A 23,066-nucleotide genomic window follows, 5' to 3' on the forward strand; every position below is an offset into this window, starting at 1 on the left:
ATAATAATACAGATAGAAATCACACTTAGACTGACAGTGAATAACAGACGAAATAACAGATGCAATTGTGAATTTTGGGAGAAGTAGGAATAGGTGGAACTCCATTTTGATAATTTTTCATAAAACTACAATTACATGGTGTTCTTGATGACTAAACATTGGACCGGATATGTAGTACAGAGGCCATCTATAAGACAGGACCAAGTTTACTTCAAGAAGCTGTGGTCATTTCACATTTGCAGCAACATTCAGCATGCCTTCTATAAGTCTTTAGTAAGTAGTAAACAGTTACCTATTGTTGCTAAATAAACTGATAAAGCTACGTGACCCGCATGTTTTCAGCAATAGACTGTTAAAAACAGTTGAGTATCTTTGGCTGAGGATGCTTTGGTTCACTGAAGCCTGGTGCAAAGCTATATACAGCAAGGACTAATCTATGGTACAAGCAAGGCTTCTTAGCAAGAAATACTGGAACGATTTGCCTTTCTGTGCTCTTTTTAGACTTTTGTCCTTTTTATTGATAGTGGGCTGTTTTGTTTGCGCTTATTCAAATCTTTTACAATTTAGTAACATGGCAGCAAAAAATATCCAAGGAATTGTACCATGCTTTGTTGTGATAAGCCATTCTATTGGGGAAACAGGTCTGAGAAAAATAATCTTGTCCTCACTATGAACTCTCAGGCTGAATGTCTCTTCATAAAAATACTGTGTGGGCTGAACAGTCTCTCAAATTATCCTGAAGCTGACAGGGAGCAGACCAGGATCAACACTGGCTTTGGGTCACCGTTGACTTTGGCCATCACATGCTTAGCAGTCCCTTAAGCCAAACTAAATAACAGACTTAACCTAAAATGTCCTCTGTTGGTTTGATGATGTCCATGCCAGGGGGGAGAGGTCTATGAGTCACTGGACCAGTGGTCTATAACAAAGTCACGTATAACGACTGTTGGATACAGAGGGCCATAGTTATTTGTTACAAGTTTAATGCAAAGAATGGAAATTCTGGAAGCAAAAACATAACAAATGTCATCAGATTGTGCACAAGCAATAATTTTTGTCACTTTGAGTAAAAGGTGAAGAAGGCAGCCAGTTTTCAGTTTCACTCTAGTAGCTGACTTCAAGATATTTAAATAGTAAATTTGTTCATATTATTCAATTCAATTAAATTCATAAATCATTTATTCATCCCAAAGGGAAATTAAATGTTGTTGTAGCTCATATTATGCAGGTTTCTTCAAAGAGCCGTTGTAGATGCTGATTGCTGTGGGTAGGAAGGATCTCCTGTAGCGGTCTGTCTTACAGCAGGTCTGAAGAAGCCTCTGACTGAAGACACTCTGTTGTTGTACAACAGTCTCATGAAGAGGTTGCTCAGGGTTCTCCATAATGTTCCTTATTTTATGAACAATCCTTTGTACAATGATCTCCAGAGATTCCAGAAGTCCATCAGGTTGAAATAACTGTTGCTTTTCATTCTGATTAATTCTTTTTGGGAGCTCAAATTCCTCTTGTGGTGGATAAAACATTTTTTTTTACGATTATCCTCTTTGGTATCGGCTGCTGTGTAGCTGGAAGGATTTTTGCTGAGAAGAGAGGAAGGAGTAAGTTCAAACAATCTCTTCCATCGATCATGATGGGCAACGTGAGATCGTTGGGAAACAAGTTGGGTAAACTCCAACCCCTACAAAGGGCCCAGCCATAGTATTGGGAATGCAGTATTATGTGTTTTACTAAATGGTAAATGGTAAATGGACTGAACTTATATATCGCTTTTCCAGTCATACAGACCGCTCAAAGCCCTTTACACTAGAGTTCACCCAATTGCACTCACTAACGCTCACACATTCATACACCGATACACAGATCGGTAGGCAACTTGAGGTTAAGTGCCTTGCCCAGGGGCACATCGACCTATGGCAGGAGGAAGCTGGAATCGGACCCACAACCTTCTGATTGCAAGACGACTACTCTTCCTACTGAGCCACAGTCGCCCATGACTAAGACATGACTGCAGGATCATATCCCAGACTCTAGCGTCTCTCTACCAGGCTTTCTAACCATATGAGCAGACAGAGATTTAAAGAGGAGAGACAAACGTAAAGGAGGTGGACTAGCAGTACTTGTGAACAACAGATGGGGTAATCCAGGACATCTTTCTGTGAAGTGTCGTCTCTGCAGTCCAGATATTGAACTCTTAGCGCTAAGCTTTTGTCCATATTATTTACCCAGTGAATTCACCAGTGATATTTTGATAGTTTACATTCCACCTTTAACTGTTTCAACAGTTTGTCAGCTGCTCTACGAGAGAAAACAAAACGTTGGATTTGTTTTATGCAAATGTCAAGGACTCATGCATCTCTAAAGCAAGACCTCCTCTGCGCCAGTCAGGTCACAATCTTGTTTTTCTCTGCTCAAAATATAAGCCCCTTGTTCAGAGACAACCTGTAATAAAAAGAACTGTGAGGAGATAGTCACAGGAAGCTGAAGAAGCCCTGCGAGGTTGCTTTGAGGCTACAGACTGGGACGCACTGTGCCAGCCACATGGAGAGGACATCAATGCCATGACTGTGTAACCGACTATATAAACTTCTGTGTGAATAACATCATCCCCACCAGAACCGTGAGATGCTTCCCCAATAACAAACCCTGGATCACCAGTGACCTGAAAGACCTGCTTAACAAGAAAAAAAGAACCTTCAGAGAGGGAGACAGGCAATTATTGAGGAGTGTACAGAAGCAACTTCAAGTCATGATAAGACACAGCAAGGAGGTATAGAAGAAGCTGGAGAGCAAGCTCCAGAAAAATAATATGTGTGGTCAGGGATGAAGAAGATCACAGGCTTCAAGCAGAAGGACTATCGGACCGAGGCAATGAACTAAACACATTCTTCAATAGATTCAGTTCAGAAACAAACTCAGCATCCTCCTGTCCTGCTCACAGACAAACAGACTTCACACCCTCCTTTGACCCACAGCTTCTCTGTCACACCTCAAATGTTTTATCTTCCTCCTCAGCCATGGACCATTCTGCTTCTACATGTTTGCCTTCAACCAGATCAGAAGATACTGATGCTTCCCTTGCCTCCACCTTCCACCTGTGTGTCTCAAGAAGTCAGGTGAAGAGACAACTGGAGAGACTGAACCGGAATAAGGATGCAGGTCCAGATCGTGTCAGCCTTAGAGTCCTGAATGCCTGTGAGCAGCTCTGTGGGATTCTGCAGCACCTCTTCAACCTTAGCTTGGCCCAGAAGAAGGTCCCAGTGTTGTGGAAGACCTCCTGTCTTGTTCCGGTACCAAAGAAAACGGACCCATCAGTCTTCAATGACTCTAGGCCTTTTGCCCTGACATCCCACATCATGAAGGTGCTATAGAGACTTATCTTTACCAAGCCAGAGGCACTGTGAGGATCATGTTCTTTGATTTCTCCATTGCATTTAACACAAGTCAACCTGATTTGCTTTGTCGGTAACTCCAGAAGACTCAGGTGGAGGCCTCAACAATCTCCTGGATCAAAGACTACCTGACAAACAGACCACAGTTTGTGAGACTGAAGGGTTTTGTGTCTAACCAGGTAGTCAGCAGCAGAGGAGCACCACAGGGGACTGTACTCTCACCATCTCACTTTTCTCTCTCTACACCTCAGACTTCTAGTACTAGACAGACTCCTGTCATCTGCAGAAATACTCAGATGATTCTGCAGTCGTGGGGTGGATCAGAGATGGACAAGAAGCTCAGTACAGGAAGGTGGTGGACCGCTTTGTGGCATGGTGTGGAAACAATCATCTCATCTTGAACGTAAATAAAGCAGAGGAGATGATTGAAGATTTTAAGAGAAACAGCAATAGGTCAAACACTATTTCCATCATGGGAGAAGAAGTGGAGGTGGTGGAGGAGTATAAATACCTTGGTGTTTACCTGGAAAACAGACTGGTGTGGAGATGCAACAATGAAGCTGTCTAAAAGAAGGGGCAGAGCAGACTGTCCTTCTTGAGGAAGCTTAGGACCTTCAGTGTTTGCAGCACTATGCTGCATATCTTCTATAAGTCTGTTGTGGAAAGTGTGATCTCTTCTGCCATCATCTGCTGGGGAAGCAGCATCAGAGCCAGGGACTTAAAAAAGCTCAACAAGCTGATAAAGAAAGCTGTCTCTGTTCTGGGGACTCCTCTGGAACCTCCGGAGATCATTGTGCAAAGAAGGATTCTTCATAAAATGAAGAACATTATGGAGAACCCTGAGCATCCTCTTCATGAGACTGTTGTACAACAATAGAGTGTCTTCAGTCAGAGGCTTCTTCAGATCTGCTGTAAGACGGAGCGCTACAGGAGATCCTTCCTGCCCACAGCCATCAGTATCTACAACGGCTCTTTGAAGAAACCTGCATAATATGAGCTACAACAACATTCAATTTCCCTATGGGATTAATAAAGTATTTTTGAATTGAATTGAATTGAAATGAATGGAATGGAATGAATATAAAGTGCTTTACAAGCCAAAAGGAACCCAAAGTGCTGTACAAAAAAACAAAAATTAGATAGTAAAAGCAGAAAACAATACCGTACAAGGTTGACAATATATTGTCAATATAATTGTTAGAATTAAAAGCAAGTTTTAAAATACAAGTTTTAAAAAGAGATGATTCTAAAAGATACATGCAGCAAGAGTAGTGAACACAAAATGATATGTTCATGTCGTCTTGTCCCTATTAGCAGATGGGCAGCTGAATTTGGACAAGTCACATGAGTTGACATCTTGCCCTGACTCCCTTTCCTCCCAGTCTTAAAGAAGATAGGTTTCAGGGTCCCTTATCAAAACCAATTATCATTTGTCCCCTTAAATGTCTTCTGCAGTTTCTACTGTGAGTGGTCAGCTTCATGATTGACCTAAACTCATTGTCTATATTTATAAATTTGCACTGAGGTTCTTGTGGTGATGGTGGTTCTTGTCAACTTCCAAACCACCATTCCAGTCAGAAGAAACTCTAACCTAGAGGCCCCTGAGATCTCTTTGATTTTGTTTTATAATGTATGCATCAATAGGGTTCAGTTTTAGATTTTCAGCCCTGCAAGTACAAATAGCTCTGCCTGATGTTAAGTTGAGGCTTTCCATTACAGGGATACTTCATGTGAATAACTGGTCCTGCTGCTTGAGAACAGTTTGTGAAGAAAAAAAAAGAGAGAAAGAAACAAATAATTACCTTCGACAGGTGACGTCCTGAGTCTGGTACACAGTCCATTAACATCTCCATAACAATCCTGAATCCTGGTCACCGCATCAGCTCCTCGAAGCTCCATAAGCAAGCGCAGCTCCTGCAGAGAGCAGCTGAACTCCGGCTCATGGTTGGCCTCAGCATTGTGTCTTCGTTTGGACCCACGAAAAGAGTTTTTGGCCATGTCTCCTTTATCCGGAGCTAGGTGGGTGCTTTATCGGAATAACACAAACTCAGTGGCAAGACTGAAGTGCAGATCCAGCCTGACAGGTACTCTGAGACTGTTAGTGGAAAACAGATCACAGTTTAGAGAGATCATACTTTACTTCTTTTCACTGGCACTAAAATGAAACATTCTTCTTCCAGGCAGTTCTGGATGGCCAAACTGCTGCTTATCTTAAAGAACTTAGTTCCATATGTTCCCAACAGAGCCTTTTGCTCTTCATCAAGTTACACCTGTCAAAATGAGGTGAGATCCTTCCATGTATCCATGCAGAAATTAATTAAACCCTCATAATTAGATCAATGAAATATACAGCAGTAAATGTTTTGGTGTATGCTTTAATTCTTCTTTCTTTTGCAGAAGTGTATCACTATGATTGAGTTTAACAACAATCACATATGATGAAATGAGAGCCTAATCTTTAGAGTATCAAATAAATAATGATCATATTACATGGATACAATGTCATGAAACAGTAAAATGAATATTCCTGAGGTTCCTGAGTAGGCAGAAGAAGATCCAGTCCACGTGGACCACAAACTGTAAAGTCTTCATTAAGCTGATCGGAACACCGGAGGAGGCGAAGGTTCTGGTCGTTCGGGACATCACGGAGTTGGATAAATATGACTGAACTATCTGAGGATCGTTTGAGCACAGGTGATATCACGCACGACTCACTTCACCATGTCACAAGTTACAGGAACTCTTTCTTCTTCACTTATGAACACAACACTAACACCTACAACTGTTAGTGCCAATAACCTGGAGCTGAAGACATTCAGCTATACGGATTATAAAAGTCAGGACATGGAAGAGATGGAAGAGAACATGGAGGAGAGTAATGACGTTCATAATTTCAATAAATGTTTTGTGAGTGTGGGACCCAAACTGGCAAAAAAAATCCCTGATCCTATAACAACTGGAGCTCTGAATGAAATATTAATCAGTAGAAATCCTTTTTCTATGTTTCTCACTGTAGTGGGAGGAAAAGAAATTATAGATATTGTCAATAAATGTAAAAGCATAAGGTCAACTGATTGTGATGGTATTGATATGACAATAATCAAGAAGGTAATTGAAGAAATTATCCAGCCTCTGACTTACATCTGTAATCTGTCACTTCAGTTGGGTAAATTTCCAGAAAAGATGAAAATTGCCAAAGTTATTCCACTCTATAAAAATGAGGACAGACACCATTTCACAAATTATAGGCCTGTTTCTCTACTTTCACAGTTTTCCAAAATTTGGGAGAAATTATTTGTGAGTAGATTAGATACATTCATTAATAAATATAATCTGCTTTCTGAAAGTCAGTATGGATTCAGATCACAAAGATCTACAGCAATGGCAATCATGGAATTGATAGAGGAAGTCACCGGCGCCTTAGATAATAAGAAATATGCAGTTGGTGTATTTATTGATCTCAAAAAAGCTTTTGACACAATAAATCATGAAATATTAACTAAGAAATTGGAGTGCTATGGCATCCGGGGATTAGTCCTGGACTGGATGGAAAGTTTTCTAAGCAACAGGCAACAATTTGTGCAAATGGGTGACTGCCAGTCACCATACTTGGACATTGTGTGTGGTGTCCCCCAGGGGTCAGTAGTGGGGCCAAAATTGTTTATTCTTTACATTAATGACGTCTGTAAAGTTTCTAAAATACTTAAAGTTGTTTTGTTTGCAGATGATTCTAATATCTTTTGTACAGGTGATAATTTGAATCAGCTTATGGCTGAAATCAACTTAGAGGTATGTCAACTCAAGATATGGTTTGACATTACTCCTCCTTGAACCGCCACCTTAACGTGGTGGAGGGGTTTGAGTGCTCAAATGATCCTAGAGGCTATGTTGTCTGGGGCCTAAATGCCCCTGGTAGGGTCTCCCATGGCAAACAGGCTCTAGGTGATGGGTCAGACAAAGAGCGGTTCAAGAATCCCTCATGAGGACAAAAATATTGAGGCACGTGACGTCGCCCGGTACAGCGGAGCCGGGGTCCCACCCTGGAGCCAGGCCTGGGGTCGGGACTCGCCGGAGAGCGCCTGGTGGCCGGGTTGCTCCTCGCGGGACCCGGCCGGGCCAAGCCCGAACGAGAGACGCGAGGCCATCCCCCAGTGTGCCCACCACCTACAGGTGGAACTGTGAGGGAGTGGTGCAAAGAGGATTGGGTGACGGACGAAGTTGGAGACCTCAGCGGCCCGATCCCCGGATGCTTAGGCTGGCTCTAGGGACGTGGAATGTCACCTCGCTGGGGAGGAAGGAGCCTGAGCTTGTGCGGGAGGTCGAGAGATATCGACTAGAAATAGTCAGGCTCGCTTCCACGCACAGCGTGGGCTCTGGAACCCCTCTCCTTGAGAGGGGTTGGACTCTCTTCTACTCTGGAGTGGCCCACGGGGAGAGGCGGCGGGCTGGTGTGGGTTTGCTTGTTGCCCCCCAGCTCAGCTGTCTCGTGTTGAGGTTTACCCCAGTGGATGAGAGGGTCGTATCCCTGCGCCTTCAGGTTGGGGATAGGTCTCTGACTGTCGTCTCGGCTTACGGGCCGAGCGGTGGTGCGGAGTACCCGGCCTTCTTGGTGTCCCTGTCGGGGGTGCTGGATAGTGCCCCTCCTGGGGACTCCATTATTCTGCTGGGGGACTTCAACGCCCACGTGGGAAACGACAGTGACACCTGGAGAGGCGTGATCGGGAGGAATGGCCTCCCCGATCTGAATCCGAGTGGTGTTTTGTTATTGGACTTCTGTGCTAGTCACGGATTGTCCATAATGAACACCATTTTCAAACATAAGGGTGTCCATCAGTGCACTTGGCACCAGGATACCCTAGGCAGGAGGTCGATGATCGACTTTGTTGTCGTATCATCAGACCTTCAGCCACACGTTATGGATACTCGGGTGAAGAGAGGGGCTGAGCTGTCCACTGATCACCACCTGGTGGTGAGTTGGATCCGCTGGAGGAGGAGAAAGCCGGACAGACTTGGCAGGCCCAAGCGCATAGTGAGGGTCTACTGGGAACGCCTGGCGGAGCCCTCGGCCAGGGATGTATTCAACTCCCACCTCCGGGAGAGCTTTGACCAGATCCCGGGGGATGTTGGAGACATAGAGTCCGAGTGGACCATGTTCTCCGCATCTATTGTCGATGCTGCTGCCCATAGCTGCGGCCGTAAGGTCTGCGGTACCTGTTGCGGCGGCAATCCCAGAACCCGGTGGTGGGCACCGGCAGTAAGGGATGCTGTCAAGCTGAAGAAGGAGTCCTATAGGCTGTGGTTGGCTTGTGGGACTCCTGAGGCGGCTGACGGGTACTGTGAGGCCAAGCATACTGCGGCCCGGGCTGTGGCAGAGGAAAAAACTCGGGCCTGGGAGGAGTTCGGTGAGGCCATGGAGAAGGACTACCGGTTGGCCTCGAAGCGATTCTGGCAAACCGTCCGGCGCCTCAGGAGGGGGAAGCAGTGCTTCGCCAACACTGTTTATAGTGGGGGTGGGAGGCTGCTGACCTCGACTGAGGACATTATCGGGCGGTGGAAGGAGTACTTCGAGGATCTCCTCAATCCTGCCATCACGCATTCCGTGGTGGAAACAGAGGCTGGGGACTCGGGGTTGGACTCTTTCATCACCCAGGCTGAAGTTACCAAGGTGGTTAAAAAGCTCCACGGTGGCAAGGGGGTGGATGAGATCCGCCCTGAGTACCTCAAATCTCTGGATGTTGTTGGGCTGTCATGGTTGACATGCCTCTTCAACATTGCGTGGCGTTCGGGGACAGTGCCTCTGGACTGGCAGACTGGGGTGTGTTCCAACTACAGGGGGATCACACTCCTCAGCCTCCCTGGTAAGGCCTACGCCAGGGTATTGGAGAGGAGAGTCCGGCCGATAGTCGAACCTCGGCTTCAGGAGGGTCAGTGTGGTTTTCGTCCCGGCTGTGGAACACTGGACCAGCTCTATACCCTCTACAGGGTGCTCGAGGGTTCATGGGAGTTTGCCCAACCGGTTCACACGGAGAAAGCATTTGACTGTGTCCCTCGTGATGCCCTGTTGGGGGTGCTCCAGGAGTATGGAATCGGGGGCCCTTTATTAGGGGCCATCCAGTCCCTGTACGAGTGGAGCAGGAGTTTGGTTCACATTGCCGGCACTAAGTCAGACCTGTTCCCGGTGCATGTTGGACTCCGGCAGGGCTGCCCTTTGTCACCGGTCCTGTTCATAACTTTTATGGACAAGATTTCTAGACGCAGCCAAGGGCCGGAGGGGGTCTGGTTTGGGGACCAGTGGATTTCGTCTCTTCTTTTTGCAGATGACGTTGTCCTGCTGGCCCACTCTAGCCAAGACCTACAGCATGCGCTGTGGTGGTTCACAGCCGAGTGTGAAGCGGCTGGATGAAGATCAGCTCCTCCAAGTCCGAGGCCATGGTTCTCGACCGGAAAAGGGTGGCCTGTCCTCTTCAGGTTGGAGGGGAGTTCCTGCCTCAAGTGGAGGAGTTTAGGTATCTCGGGGTCTTGGTCACGAGTGAGGGAAGAATGGAGCGGGAGGTCGACAGACGGATCGGTGCGGCTGCCGCAGTAATGGGGGCACTGCTCCTCCACATCGAGAGGAGCTAGTTGAGGTGGCTCAGGCATCTATACCGGATGCCACCTGGACGCCTTCCTCGGGAGGTGTTCCAGGCATGTCCCACCGGGAGGAGGCCGAGGGGACGGCCCAGGACACGCTGGGGGGACTATGTCTCTCGGCTGGCCTGGGAATGCCTTTGGCTCCCCCTGGAGGAGCTGGAGGAGGTGTCTGGGGAGAGGGACGTCTGGGCGTCTCTGCTGAGTCTGCTGCCCCCGCAACCCGGTCTCGGATAAGCGGAAGACGACGGGTACGAGATTAACAAATTATCATTAAATTTGGATAAAACCAAGTTTATGTTGTTTGGAAATTGGGGAAGAAGAACAAATGTTCAGATCCTAATAGATAATATGACAGTAGAGAAAGTTAGGGAAATTAAGTTTTTGGGAGTAATGATAGACAATAAGATCTGCTGGAGACCTCATATAAAATACATTCAAACAAAAATATCCAGAAGTATTGCTGTTCTCAGCAAAGCTAAATATTTTCTAAATGATGCTGCTCTTCATATTCTGTATTGTTCACTTATGTTACCTTACTTGAGTTATTGTGTGGAAATATGGGGCAACACCTACAAAACCTCACTGCGACCGTTATGCACATTACAAAAAAGGGCCATCAGAATGGTTCATAAGGCAGGATTCCACGGACATACTAACATACTATTAATAGAGTCCTGTCTCCTCTAACTCCCAGATCTGGCAGAAATTCAAACAGCTCAGCTGATGTAAAAAGCTAGAAATAAACAACTACCAGAAAATATTCAAAAGCTGTTCACTGATAGAGTGGGGGGTTATGACTATAGGGAAAATCTTAATTTCAGAACCTTGAGGGTTCGAACCACCATGAAGAGAATGTGCATTTCAGTCAGTGGTGTGAAGGTCTGGAATAAACTCCAAAAAGAGCTGAAGCAATGTCCAAGCATGACTCTATTTAAAAAAAGACTAAAACTGATGTTTTTCAACATGTACAGGGATGAGGAGGTGAGGTGAACGGTATCTCATCTGAGCACTGTGTGTGTGTGTGTTTTCGCTGTGTGTCTGCATGGGGGGTGCTGGGCCCTCTTCTTCTCTGCTTCTGGACCTCTGTGGCTGCAGCCTGACGCTGCAGTTGTTGAAGCCTGGCTTCTCTCGCTGCTCCTCGCTCTGTGCCTTGTGGTGGTGGGGGGCAGATCGGGGTTCAGGGGATCTTGTCCGCCTCCTTGTGCTGTGAGGTGTGTGGTTGGGATTGGTGGGGGGAGCTGGTGGTGGAGCTGTGGTGTTGGATTGTGGCGCTGATGATTGGGGGTTTGGGGGGGGTTACATGTATGTATGTGGATGTACATGTTTGTATGTACAGTATGTATGTGTACGTATGTATGTATGTATATATGTGTATATGTATGTATGTATGTATATATGTATATAAATAAATAATTGTATAATTGTGTATATATATTTATTTATTATGTTTTGTTTGTGAATTCTGGATCAAAAACATAGATGTTAATTAGGAAGGTTTGTTAAAGTTAATTTAAGTGCAATTAGAGGGAGAAGGGGTATGAAAAATAAGTTTTACTTCTTCATACCCCTTTTCAGATAATTTATATTAATTGATAAATCAATGTCAGATCTCAGGTTAAATATACTGACAAGTTTACTTATTGGAAAATGTTTATTTTACTAGTTTCTATTTATGTTCAAGTTAATTTAATTTATTTGGAACTGGAAATTAAATTTTTATTGTTTACCGAACACTTCTTCGTATGGTATTTAGATATTTGTTTGTTTGTTTGTTTTAAGCATTTCTGAAATTGATTTATTTATTTATTTACTGTTATTTGTCATTGCCTGAAATCATTGTCTGAAATACATTCTACAGTCAATATATCTTCGCACTCTGGAACTGAGGACTGAAGAGGCCTGTAAGGAGTCACACATTAACTGCGACTGTCTTATCTTTTTCAGAAGTCTTAACTGTCTTACCTTTTTCAGAAGTAGAAAACTACAAGTATAATCAAAGAAAAATGTAAGATGATTTTCTATTTTTCTACAATTATTAAATGTAATGAAGAGGGGTAATGTTAATCAATTGTGAAAATTAAGTGATGTTTTTTTTTAGCTATAACTGGTTTGAGAGCAAAAAGCAGAGAAATACTCTTAGAAAGCTTGAGGCTGAGCAGATAAGGAGGACACCATGGTCTGGCAGCGAGAAGTGGCAGGGTCATAACATCAGGACGGGAGGGGCAGAGGAGAGCCAGCTTCGCGGGAACTGGGCATGGATGGAAGGTCAACGATCAAGCTCAAGTCCTAACAAGCATGGGAGTGAGAAACGAGAAGCCAGGTGCACGCTTTTTTTCGTCAGTCTGAAATTCAAAAAACAGGCAAAAGTCAGGGCACCAGGATTGGGGCGGGACTCATGAAGGTCAAAAAAGAGGCAAAAGTCGTGACACCCTGACAGGAGCGGGAGTTATGAAGGTAAAAAAAACAGGCAAAAATCACAACACAGGGAGCCAGCTGCGGCCTGTTTATGACTCTGTCTACGGAGGCTGGGAGACAACACTGAAAAGTCACGGTGACCACGTAACTCAATGATGGGAAAGCCTGCCCGGCAACAGGGGATGAGCAGTGAGGCTATCTGCAATATAAAAACTGTGCCAACGAAAGAAAAGGGTTGTTTCCTCGCAGAAGACCAGCGAAGAAGATCGGACGGAGAAAGAAGTTACAGATGAATCAGAAGACCGGAGACGCAGCTCCCTGACAAATTCTGCATTATAAAGAGGATCAATCCGTGTGCCCTGAGAAGAGCTGCAACTCAAAATTGAGAATCTGAATTTCATCTGTTGCATTTTTACCAAGACAACTGAAGTGAACTTGGTCAGTGAACAACTGATTGCTCTACGTTTCAGGCTACTGGAAGTCCTGAACCAACCTCAATTACACATCAAAGGTTTCCTTCAACTATTCAGCCCCTGGAAACTACTGACTTTTGAAATGTATGCCAACAAAGTTTTTTTATTTTTTTATTTTTTTATTAAATTTGATTTGATTTGATTTTATTTTTTCCAACCTGACCATCAAAACCCCGAGCATCAGCGCCTGTCCACTTAGAGGAAGAGAACTGAAGATTTGCCTTTCACCCAAGAAGAAAATCACTCTTGCCTACTAAAGAAATCATTCCATTCGGATCCATGGTGAGCCTTTGTCTCCAAAGCCTCTTCAGCCTTACCCATTTCAGCATTAGGGAAAGATAGGTTAAGTTGATTGATTTATTCCTATTATTCAAATTATTATGTTTGGCTGATTTGTAAGCTGTTACTGACCCCTACAAAAGCATTACTAATTAAAGAAAGCATATAAAATTCTAGATTTATTGTGGACAGTCAATTATTTGAGTCACCTTATTTTTTTTTTTTTTTTGTTGGTGGTAAAAAGCAATTTTAGGAGGTTTTTATAGGTTGCCTTAAGCCAATCTTGTTAAAACAATGCCCTTGGAGCTCCTGCCGAGCCACTGAAATCAACCTAACCCATATACCAATTGCAAGTTGTAAAATAGGGAATGAGCAGCCGTTAACAGAAGTGACCGTCGAGGAGTGGATGACTGCTGTGGGCTACTCGGCCATCCAGACCACCAGTTGAATAGGGTTAAGACTTTTGGATGCAGGCTGTCAGAGGTTAGGCGTGTCATTTCCCGACACCAGCTTAAACAGATTTTCCAGTAAACCTGCTTAGTAAGACCTTTCAGGTTTAAGAAAGTCCGGACCCATTTGGATGGAGAGCTGGATTGAGCAATACCCTTAGAAACAGGGAAGTAGGAGGGAGGGGTTAGCTCGAAACAGCTTTGATCAGGAAAGAACTAAGCTTATACTTCAGTGAGCCATATCTTTAGTTATGCTGCCAAACGAGTTGACTGCCTGAGGACCGGCTGCATTGAGCATCTTTCACACATCCCTTTTGCCCCCAATATTAATGGACAACAATTTATGTTTTGGTATCTGTCAAGAGACTTATGTACCGTAAATTTAAGCCGCTACTTTTCCCCACACTTTGAACCCTGCGGCCTATACAACGGTGCGGCTAATGCATGTTTTTTTTTTCATGCCGCCAAAAACATTTTGCCAGGTAACAGTAGACCAATGAAATTGATGAGTAATTCACAGAGGTCCAATGAAATTGTGCGATAAATCAAGAGCACTTTCACAATTCAATGACGTACGTAGATTTAAAGGTAGCCGTGTTAGCCACTGTTCGAAAAAAAGCATTTGCAGTATGCATTTGTTTATATTACCATACGGATTAAATTAAAAGTTAAAAAATCCTCACGTGTAATATTCAATTCAATTCGATTCAATTCAATTCAGTTTTATTTATATAGCGCCAATTCACAACACATGTTGTCTCAAGGCACTTCACAACAGTCAGGTACATACATTCCAATTAATCCTAACAATTGAACAGTGCAGTCAGAGTTAGTTATTTATTCAAATTGGATAAAAAGTTTTTCTATCTAAGGAAACCCAGCAGATTGCATCCAGTCAGTGACTTGCAGCATTCCCTCCTCCCGGATGAGCATATCTTTCTGTGTAAATCATATTACAACGTGGGACACCCGCGGCTTAACATCCGGTGCGGCCTGTACAAGTACAAAATGGGTTTTCTTTCTAAAATTAGAGCATGCGGCTTTTAATCAGGTGCGCTCTGTAGTCCGGAATTTAGGGTAATATGTCTCTGTCTTTCTTTCCTCTCTTTTCTGTCCTCAGTAGGCTGAGACTGAGAGGTGGCCCACCCAGACCCTGTTTCTATACTATAACCGTCAGATGGCTCAAAATGGGAGATTTCATCGAAGCAACTGTTTATCTTGTAAAGCACAGCAACATTTGATGGAAGTTGGTGGCATATAAAACTGTACCGTTATATGGGTTCCTCCTTGAACTGCCAACTTAACAGGGTGGAGGGGTTCGAGTGCTCAAATGCTGCTAGAGGCTATGTTGGTAGGGTCTACCATGCCAAACAGGCTCTGGGTGACCAGTCAGACAAATAGCGGTTCAGAAGCCTTCATGATGACCAGTTGAACGAGCCATGTGACGTTGCCCGGTATGATGGAGCCATGGCCCCAGTCTGGAGCCAAGTCAACAGTTATCCAATGTTATTTGTGAAATCTTTGATAAGCAAACACACTTAAACTCATTATAACAATACATGAAAGCATAGTTAATCATAAAACTGAGTATTACCATGCATTACATGTATGTTTTTTTCAGCAATCCATTTAAAAAGCTGCAGGAAGGGCGTGGCTGGTGGTGTAGGGCTTAGCATGTTACATGTCAAATGCTTTTTAAAGTAACGATCTTTTTTCTGCTAGGTTAAAACTGTTTATGAAAATAAATGACCTGTTGTGTTTGTTAGAAGGAGTGCATGTAGTAGACCTTGAAACAATACACTGATCCCCACAGTGACATTTTTCCTCTGCAGGGTGGCCATTGCACTCCGAGAATTCAGCTGCTTCTTCCTCCCGTTTGAACTGATGCATGCACTCTGATTTTGGGCAACAGCTCTGTGCTTACTCCCTCCTCCCACATACGGTTCTTCTCTTAGGGACCGTCAATACATTTTTAAACCAAACACTCTTGAGAGACAAAAATGAATAGCTTTCATATGTTGTGACCCTGTGACATGAAAATAACACCGAATCATTCTACTAGATTACACAGATGAAACACAGTCCTTTTTATCTGATTTTAATGCGCGTTGTTAGTTAGGAATTTTTGTAATCAAAATTCATGATATTTTCAAATAACTTTTAGGTCATGTGACCCAGTGGTACAAAATGGGTGAGATAATGAGAATCGTCATTGTAAATGGACTGAATTTATATAGCGCCTTTCCAGTCATGCAGACCGCTCAAAGCACTTTACATTACATTCACCCAATCACACTCACTAACACTCACACATTCATACACCGATATGCAGATCGGTAGGCAACTTGAGGTTAAGTGCCTTGCCCAGGGGCACATCGACATACAGCAGGAGGAAGCTGGAAGTGAACCAACAACCTTCCGATTGCAACACGACTACTCTTCTTACTGAGCCATAGTCACCTCTGTGGCACAGGAACTTGTAAAATAGACATAAGGAGTAACTTGGTTGGCATAAAGTTGTGGGGAATAGAATTAATAAAGCAAATAAACACCAGAAAATGGATATTACTTTATAAACATGCATGCTTTTTTTTATACTTTAACAGATCCAGTGTGATGACTGTGATAGATGGTTCCATGCCCAGTGCCTAAACACAAACAGCACACTATACAAAAATGCAAGAAAGGCAGCTGAAAATGTCAATTGTTTAAGTAAATTGCAATGTCTGAGCTGTGTTCAATAATGTTTGTTATAAATTATATGTTAGAAATAAAACTCTAGATCTGTTAAATCACGTTAGGACTGCGTCTCATCTTTCATGTTTAGTAGAATAATTCAACATTCTTTAGTGAAAGTGGGTCACACAATGTATTTTAAAAAATCATGAACTTTTATTACAAAACTTCTTAAAAAATTGAAAAAGCATAAAAATCAGGTATAAATAAGTGTGTCTCATCTGGGTAATCTAGTAGAATGATTTGGTGTTATTTTTGTCACTGGGTCACAGGACATGAAAGCTATTGACTAAGCGAACCACCAGGTAGGCCTAAAGGAGCAGGGAGCAAGCAGAGACCTGCTGCCCGAAATCAGACTGCCTGCATCGGGTCAAACGGATGTAAGAGCCTGGAGTTCAATTTAGAGAGCCCCTGCCGCAGACTAGTGGACCAAGATAGCCTCTCACTGCGTGACCCCGTGCTTTTGCCAGCTACGTGCACCTGTAGCTATGCTGTCGTGGCCACTCCTGGCATCAGCCATTCTACGCCTAAAGTATTATCAGCAGGAGCTGTAACAATATTAAGACAAACAATAGTAACAGCAATTATTTTGAAACTATAACTTCTAAAGAGCCCCAAGTCCCACAGAAATATAATTTATAAATTTGTATTTGTGATACTTCATTTCCAAGTCAAGCAAGTCAATCTGACGAATCACAATTTTCCCAGACTCTGCCCACACCCAAGAATCCAACCAATCATTATACATTTATAAAGCACTGGAATCAGTCTATTTCTCAGCACTATAAACTCAAACATGAAAATCACCTCAACCTACAGCTTGAATCTAAATAGAAATGTAGTATTTTTCAACCTAATCTATGTTTAGAAGTATTTACTGACAGTAAACATAAGCAACAAACTGGACTAACAAAACAAACATAACAAAAACACAATGTTTCACTGATCAGAAATTAAACTGGGTTTGGCTAGAACAGGGGTGTCTGAAGAGCAGTCCAGGGCCCTTTTGATGCAGATGAACACTTTTGATTTTAAGTTAGGACAAAATATTACCGACAAATCAAAATCTTCTTACAGTGAAAATGTTAGGAACAAATGTTTGTCTCTTAATAACCAGGCTTTTTGCATTCTTTGTCATTTTATAGTAAAGAGACAACATCTATCTAGTGACTTTTACTCAAAAGCAGACATTGGTGCACCAAATCTGCTTTTATTTCATTTATTAAACTTGGCTAAATACAACAAGTGTTTTCGAAGAAAAAGAGACCAAAGTCTTTTCTCTATTTTTTTTCTATCGACCCTGAAAGAATTTACAAATTGGATGCCTTTCTTTTAATAGAAAAAATGTGCAAAACCCTTTTAAAGGTTTGTATCAACATTTATTTATGCATTCTCTTTCCTACAAAATATCTGACTGCTTTATTTGTTTAATTTAATATTGTAATTTTAGATCATTGAGTAGGTAAAAGCAATTCTCAAAACCCTTTTTGTGATTTTTGTGTAATATTCCTTTGGCCTGCGAGTATTTTTGAAAATGTTGGCCTATTTGACAAAAGGTATGGACACCATTGGACTAGAATAATAAATGAACCTCCAGCTACTTATCACTCAACCAATTCAACTTTTAAATGCTGTAACACTTTTCCATTTTGATTTTATTTTTCTCAACCCCATGTCCAAGTCTTTTCTAATAATCAATCTATCTCCCAAAGGGTGTGAGACGAAGGAGAAAGGGAAGTGAAAGCAGTTTCTAGTCCATCCAATAGTATCCATGACCTTGAATCTCACAGTGACCAGTGATCTCCCTGAAATCAGTAATATAGACAATGCCCCTGGTTGGCAGAAGGCTTCAGTTTCTCTCGTCTAGGGGTCACCCACTGTCAGTGTGCTCTAGTTTTAAAGCACTGTCTCTCCAGGCTGGAAGTGTCTGCACTTCATCTTGGACTTGATCTTATGCAGCAGAAGAGGCTGTTTTGGAGTAATCTCCTTCACACTGGAATGGAAACACATTCTCGTTTTCTCCAGGATGGTAGGAATAAAGCAGACAGGACATTTAAGACACAAATGGTGAACTTTTCAAACATTCTTAAGGAACCGCTGATCAGACATCTCATAGATGGAAACTTCTAGTCTAAGCCAAACCACAGAACTGACGTGTCCTCTGTTTTCCAAAAGTCCTTATCACATCAGTAAGAGCAGCAAATCAGCAGCCAACACACACACACACCAAATGTTTGTAGTGAGTTGAAGTTTAAAAGCCACTTCATCTAACCTTAAGATGGGAGAAATGTCTCACTCAGAAGTCTTTGGACCTCAAACAATAGCACATTAAAATACAAAAATCCTCATAGCAATAACATATTATGGTATGAGAATTTAAAAATATATTTGAATCACATCACTAAATAATGCATCTCCATCATTTACTGTGCAATTAAAGCTTTGTCTTGCTATAAAAGTAATGATTCCACATTCTAATTTTGTCAGCTGGAAATAAAAAAAATAATAGATTGCAGGTGACACTACGCATTACCCCAAAAAATAATGCCAGATCCTGTGGGCTCCTACTATATTATATTTTCTATAAAGGCTTCAGGGATTTGTTAGAGAACATTAGTTTCCCTGTTGACCAGACTACTCCTATCAGTTGTGCACAATACAAATCAGGATTCTGTGGAGGTGGGGTGAGAAGAAAGCTCATGTTAAAAGAAGTCCTATTTAGAGTTTACCACAAGCCATGTGGTGACAGAGCAAATGTAAGGAAGAAGGTGCTCTGGTCAAATAAGGCCAAAATTATAACTTTTTGGATAGCGGTGGATGGAGCTAAATACAAAGCAATTCTTGAAAAAAACAAAAGAAAATATACAGGTGATCTACCTGTATGAAATGGAATGGTTTAGTTTAAATGGTTTAGATCAAAGCATAGTCATGTTTTAGGCTGACACACTCAAAGCTACCCCTAAATCCAACTACAAATATGTGGCAAGACCTGAAAGCTGCTGATTACAGACACTCTTGTTTTAGTCTGAATTTTGTTAAGAACAATAGGCAAAAACTTCTGTCTCTACTGCAAAGCTGGAAGACCTTGACTGTAATTTCAGCAAGAATGGTTTCATAAAGTATTGAAACACTGCATTTACACTTAGATCTCTCATGTCCAGTATCTATGTATCGTGTTTAAAAAATGTTAATTTCCCTTTCACTTTACCAATTTTCACTGCTTTGTGTTGTTTTATCACATACAATCCTAATAAACATCATATAAATCAAGGTTTGTGGTACTATAAAGACAACACTTTATATGTAAAACAGCAGATTAGGACAAATGAGACCTGTCATTTTATATTCAACCATCATTGCTCCATGGTAAAGTGAACAAAATGCACTTAAATGTACAAAGTCTGAATGTGTGCATGTCTAATTCTTAGTTCTCTGTCTGACTTTGAGCGCCTTTGTGTTTGTTTCTCACAGGTTGTGACCTCGCTGGCTTCAACTGTAAGCTGCTGTGTCAATCAGTCAGCCGGGCTTAATCTAAACGAGGCAAAGGCAGCCTGTTCAAGGCTGAAGGAGAAAGGAAAAAAACTGAGCCACACTGAACACAAGTCATGTCTGTCAAATTAGTGGATAAAACTACTGGTGGATAAAACTACTGGTCACTGTCCATAGCTTTATCAAACAGCAATTCCAAAACAAAAATGTCAATGTCAGAAACCAAAAAGCTGTAACACTTCTCACTGCAGAAACTGCATTAAGATCATTGGAAATTTTATTTTGGTAAATTCTTTGTTGATCAGTTAAAGTACATAAAAACACATTTATGTCTTTTGATTGAAGCTCTACCAACAGCTAATTATACCTGATGAAAATAACAAAAAAGCTGTTTCTTCTTTACAAGCCTGAGAAGAAGAAAGGCTTTACTTACACAAACTTCCCCCATTGCCTCCAGTTAGCAGCAGCAGCAGGTATTAGTGGCAGTCCGATTACTCTGAGCAGCGTGACAATCACAGCTCCAGAACCAGTCCATAACCCAGCAGAAGCACCATCATTCTGCAAAGCACAGCTTGACTCATCAAACTGAAAAGAAATTCATTCTGACCTTCAGCAAGATGACAGACATGTGCAGTGCTCCATCGCAGGAACACAGAAAAAAAAAGCGCACAAAACAGAACAGAGCTGGCTAAATGATTATCTGAGGAAAGCCTTGCTTAATCTAATTAGACAATCTGTGGCTTCAGTGAGCTCCAGAAAAAATGGTCGCTGCTCCTGTAGCTCCTCCTGCTGAAAGGGATGCACAGGTGTCTGTGCACGCAACAGTTAAACCTGTTGCAGCTCTTGCTGTCAGAGGCCGATATCAGAGATGCATTTACTCACATCAGCAACAATATGTCTGCTGCCAGCCATGAAAGTTTCCTACAGCTGGGATGAGCATGTCAACACCAAAGCAATTAAAAAAAGGCAACTATTCAAATGCAACGCAGACAGTAGACTACAAGCAGCATACAATTGATGTCTAAACTCATAGGAAGCACTGAGACACACTCTGTTCAGTTTTCAGTGCTGTGGCTGCAATAGTGCTTCTTCTTCTCAGTTGCTTCTGTCTGCTACACACAACCCCCCCTCAATACCTACCCAGAGGAGCAAGCTGACGTCAGATGGCACAACACACACAAACACACACAGGTGGATTACAGCACAGTGATACAGGGGGATTAACTGGACACAAAGCCACATACACATATACACAGGGATATTACTCTTTCACATTTTTCTGTTTAGTTGTGGTTTTAAATATTCTGAGGTTGTCTAATGTTTCCTCTCCTCTCCACATTAAATGATGATCTCCATACTACTACCCTAATGACTGTCCTCATCTGCAGAAGGACAGCTCACCATGACAGACTCACTGAGTTGACTCTGGGTAAACTGGTTCAGAGTTGGAACTCAGCAGGCCTGATGGGCCATATGTGCATGGCACATGTCTATGTGCTGCCTCCCAGTGGTCAGATATTATCAGTACAGTCAGTCAGTCATTGTCTACCACTTATTCCATAGTGGTCATGGGGAAGCTGGTGCCTATCTCCAGCAGTCTATGGGGAAGAGGCAGGGTACACCCTGGACAGGTCACCAGTCCATCACAGGGTAACACACAAACACACATTCATACACCTAAGGGCAATTTAGAGGGACCAATTTACCTAACATGCATGTCTTTGGACTGTGGGAGGAAGCCAGATTACCCGGTGAAAACCCACACATGCACAGGAAGAACATGCAAACTCCACGCAGAAAGACCCCTGGCCGGGAATCAAACCCAGGATCTTCTTGCTGCATGGCAACAGTGCTACCAACTGCGCCACCGCGCAGCCCTGAATCAGTACACCAAACTAAATATAATAATGCTGTACCTGATGAAGAATGGTGTGATCAAGAGAAACTGGAAGAAATATATGTTCCATTTAAACATAAAGCAAGAATTTCACAAACAACAATTCAACAATAAAAAAGCTATACATTCAGTTGTTTCTTGCTGAAAAGAAATCCAATGGAATACTTCGAGGTGATTGGTAAGTAAACCATAAGAGCCTCATGGACCCATACATTTAAAATCCAAAATGGCTGTTTTTGCAAAAGTGGTGATAGCTGAATAAATAATATGTTTAACACCTTCTCTGTTGGATTGTGTCTCGTGTAATAATGTTATGTTTGCCAAAGAGGTAAGACTTTGGAGCCAATGTCTATTCAAAACAAAGTTGCAACAATGAACAGTACATATACACTTTGGTAGAGGCATGAGCAGTACTGTTAAACTTCTGCTTGTGAACATGTACTTCTTGTAAATGAATGCAGGAAGATCCAGAGAAATACATTGTTGTTGACTTGTGATGCTAATAATAGTTTGTCCACTCACTTGGTTTGCTAATTCCACTGTTTTCCATCTTGTAACTAGAACATGATTGGACCTGGGATCATTCTTAAATCTGAGTTCCAACTTCTGAGGAATATAAAATTTAACCATATTGCATAATCCTATCAGTAGGATTTGTTTCCTCACCCAGCAGGCTATTATAGGTAGTTGTTGACAGTAGGACCATTAAGGCGTAGATGTCAAATTCGACTTTAAGCAATGAGTCAACAAATATGTGAATCAGAAATGATCACTACTGTCATCCAGAGGAGGGGATCATGCACATGTGCTTTTATTAATTTGCGTTAAGCGCCATGCATCATCTACATAAGCTTTAATTACACCAAAAACAACTGATACACAAATAAGGAGTGTGTTTTATCAAATTAATAGTAAAATAACTTAAACAATGTTGTACTCATAATTGATTGCCGCTCTCATCCAACTAGCACTGATCATTCAGACCAATATGACTACTGGGTTCACAGACAAAAATATGATGTAAAAACCTAGCAACAAGATGGATCCTTACATCCTAAGCCCCTTATTATGATCAGAATGGTAAATGACGTTGTCGGTCTTGCCATCATAGGACTAAATGACTACAAACCTGTTGCCCTGACGCATGTGGTCATGACATTCTTTGAGCGACTGACGTTAAAGCATCTGAAGGACATCACAACTCCCCTGCTGGACCACTTACAATTTGCTTAGCAGACAAACAGGTTGGCAGATGATATAGTCAGCATCATCAACTTAGACATCCTCTAACAAAAGCTTAGCCAGCTCA

The 23,066-nt window shown here is 42.4% G+C and overlaps 1 protein-coding gene across 1 annotated transcript in view; it reads right to left on the bottom strand.

Annotated features, from left to right (window-relative positions):
• The window catches only part of LOC124859389 (plasma membrane calcium-transporting ATPase 1-like), a 74,202-nt gene extending 53,632 nt beyond the window's left edge, over window positions 1-20,570 (bottom strand). The window contains exons 1-2 of the mRNA XM_047352147.1: window positions 20,294-20,570; window positions 5,192-5,484 (exon numbers count right to left, since the gene is read on the bottom strand). Coding sequence (XP_047208103.1) covers window positions 5,192-5,387 — 196 coding nt within the window. The 5' untranslated portion in view covers window positions 5,388-5,484; window positions 20,294-20,570. The remainder of the gene's footprint in view (window positions 1-5,191; window positions 5,485-20,293) is intronic.
• Between the last annotated feature and the right edge of the window lie 2,496 nt (window positions 20,571-23,066).

This window comes from Girardinichthys multiradiatus, chromosome 2 (genome assembly GCF_021462225.1).
Source record: "Girardinichthys multiradiatus isolate DD_20200921_A chromosome 2, DD_fGirMul_XY1, whole genome shotgun sequence".
Classification (NCBI taxonomy): Eukaryota; Metazoa; Chordata; class Actinopteri; order Cyprinodontiformes; family Goodeidae; genus Girardinichthys; species Girardinichthys multiradiatus.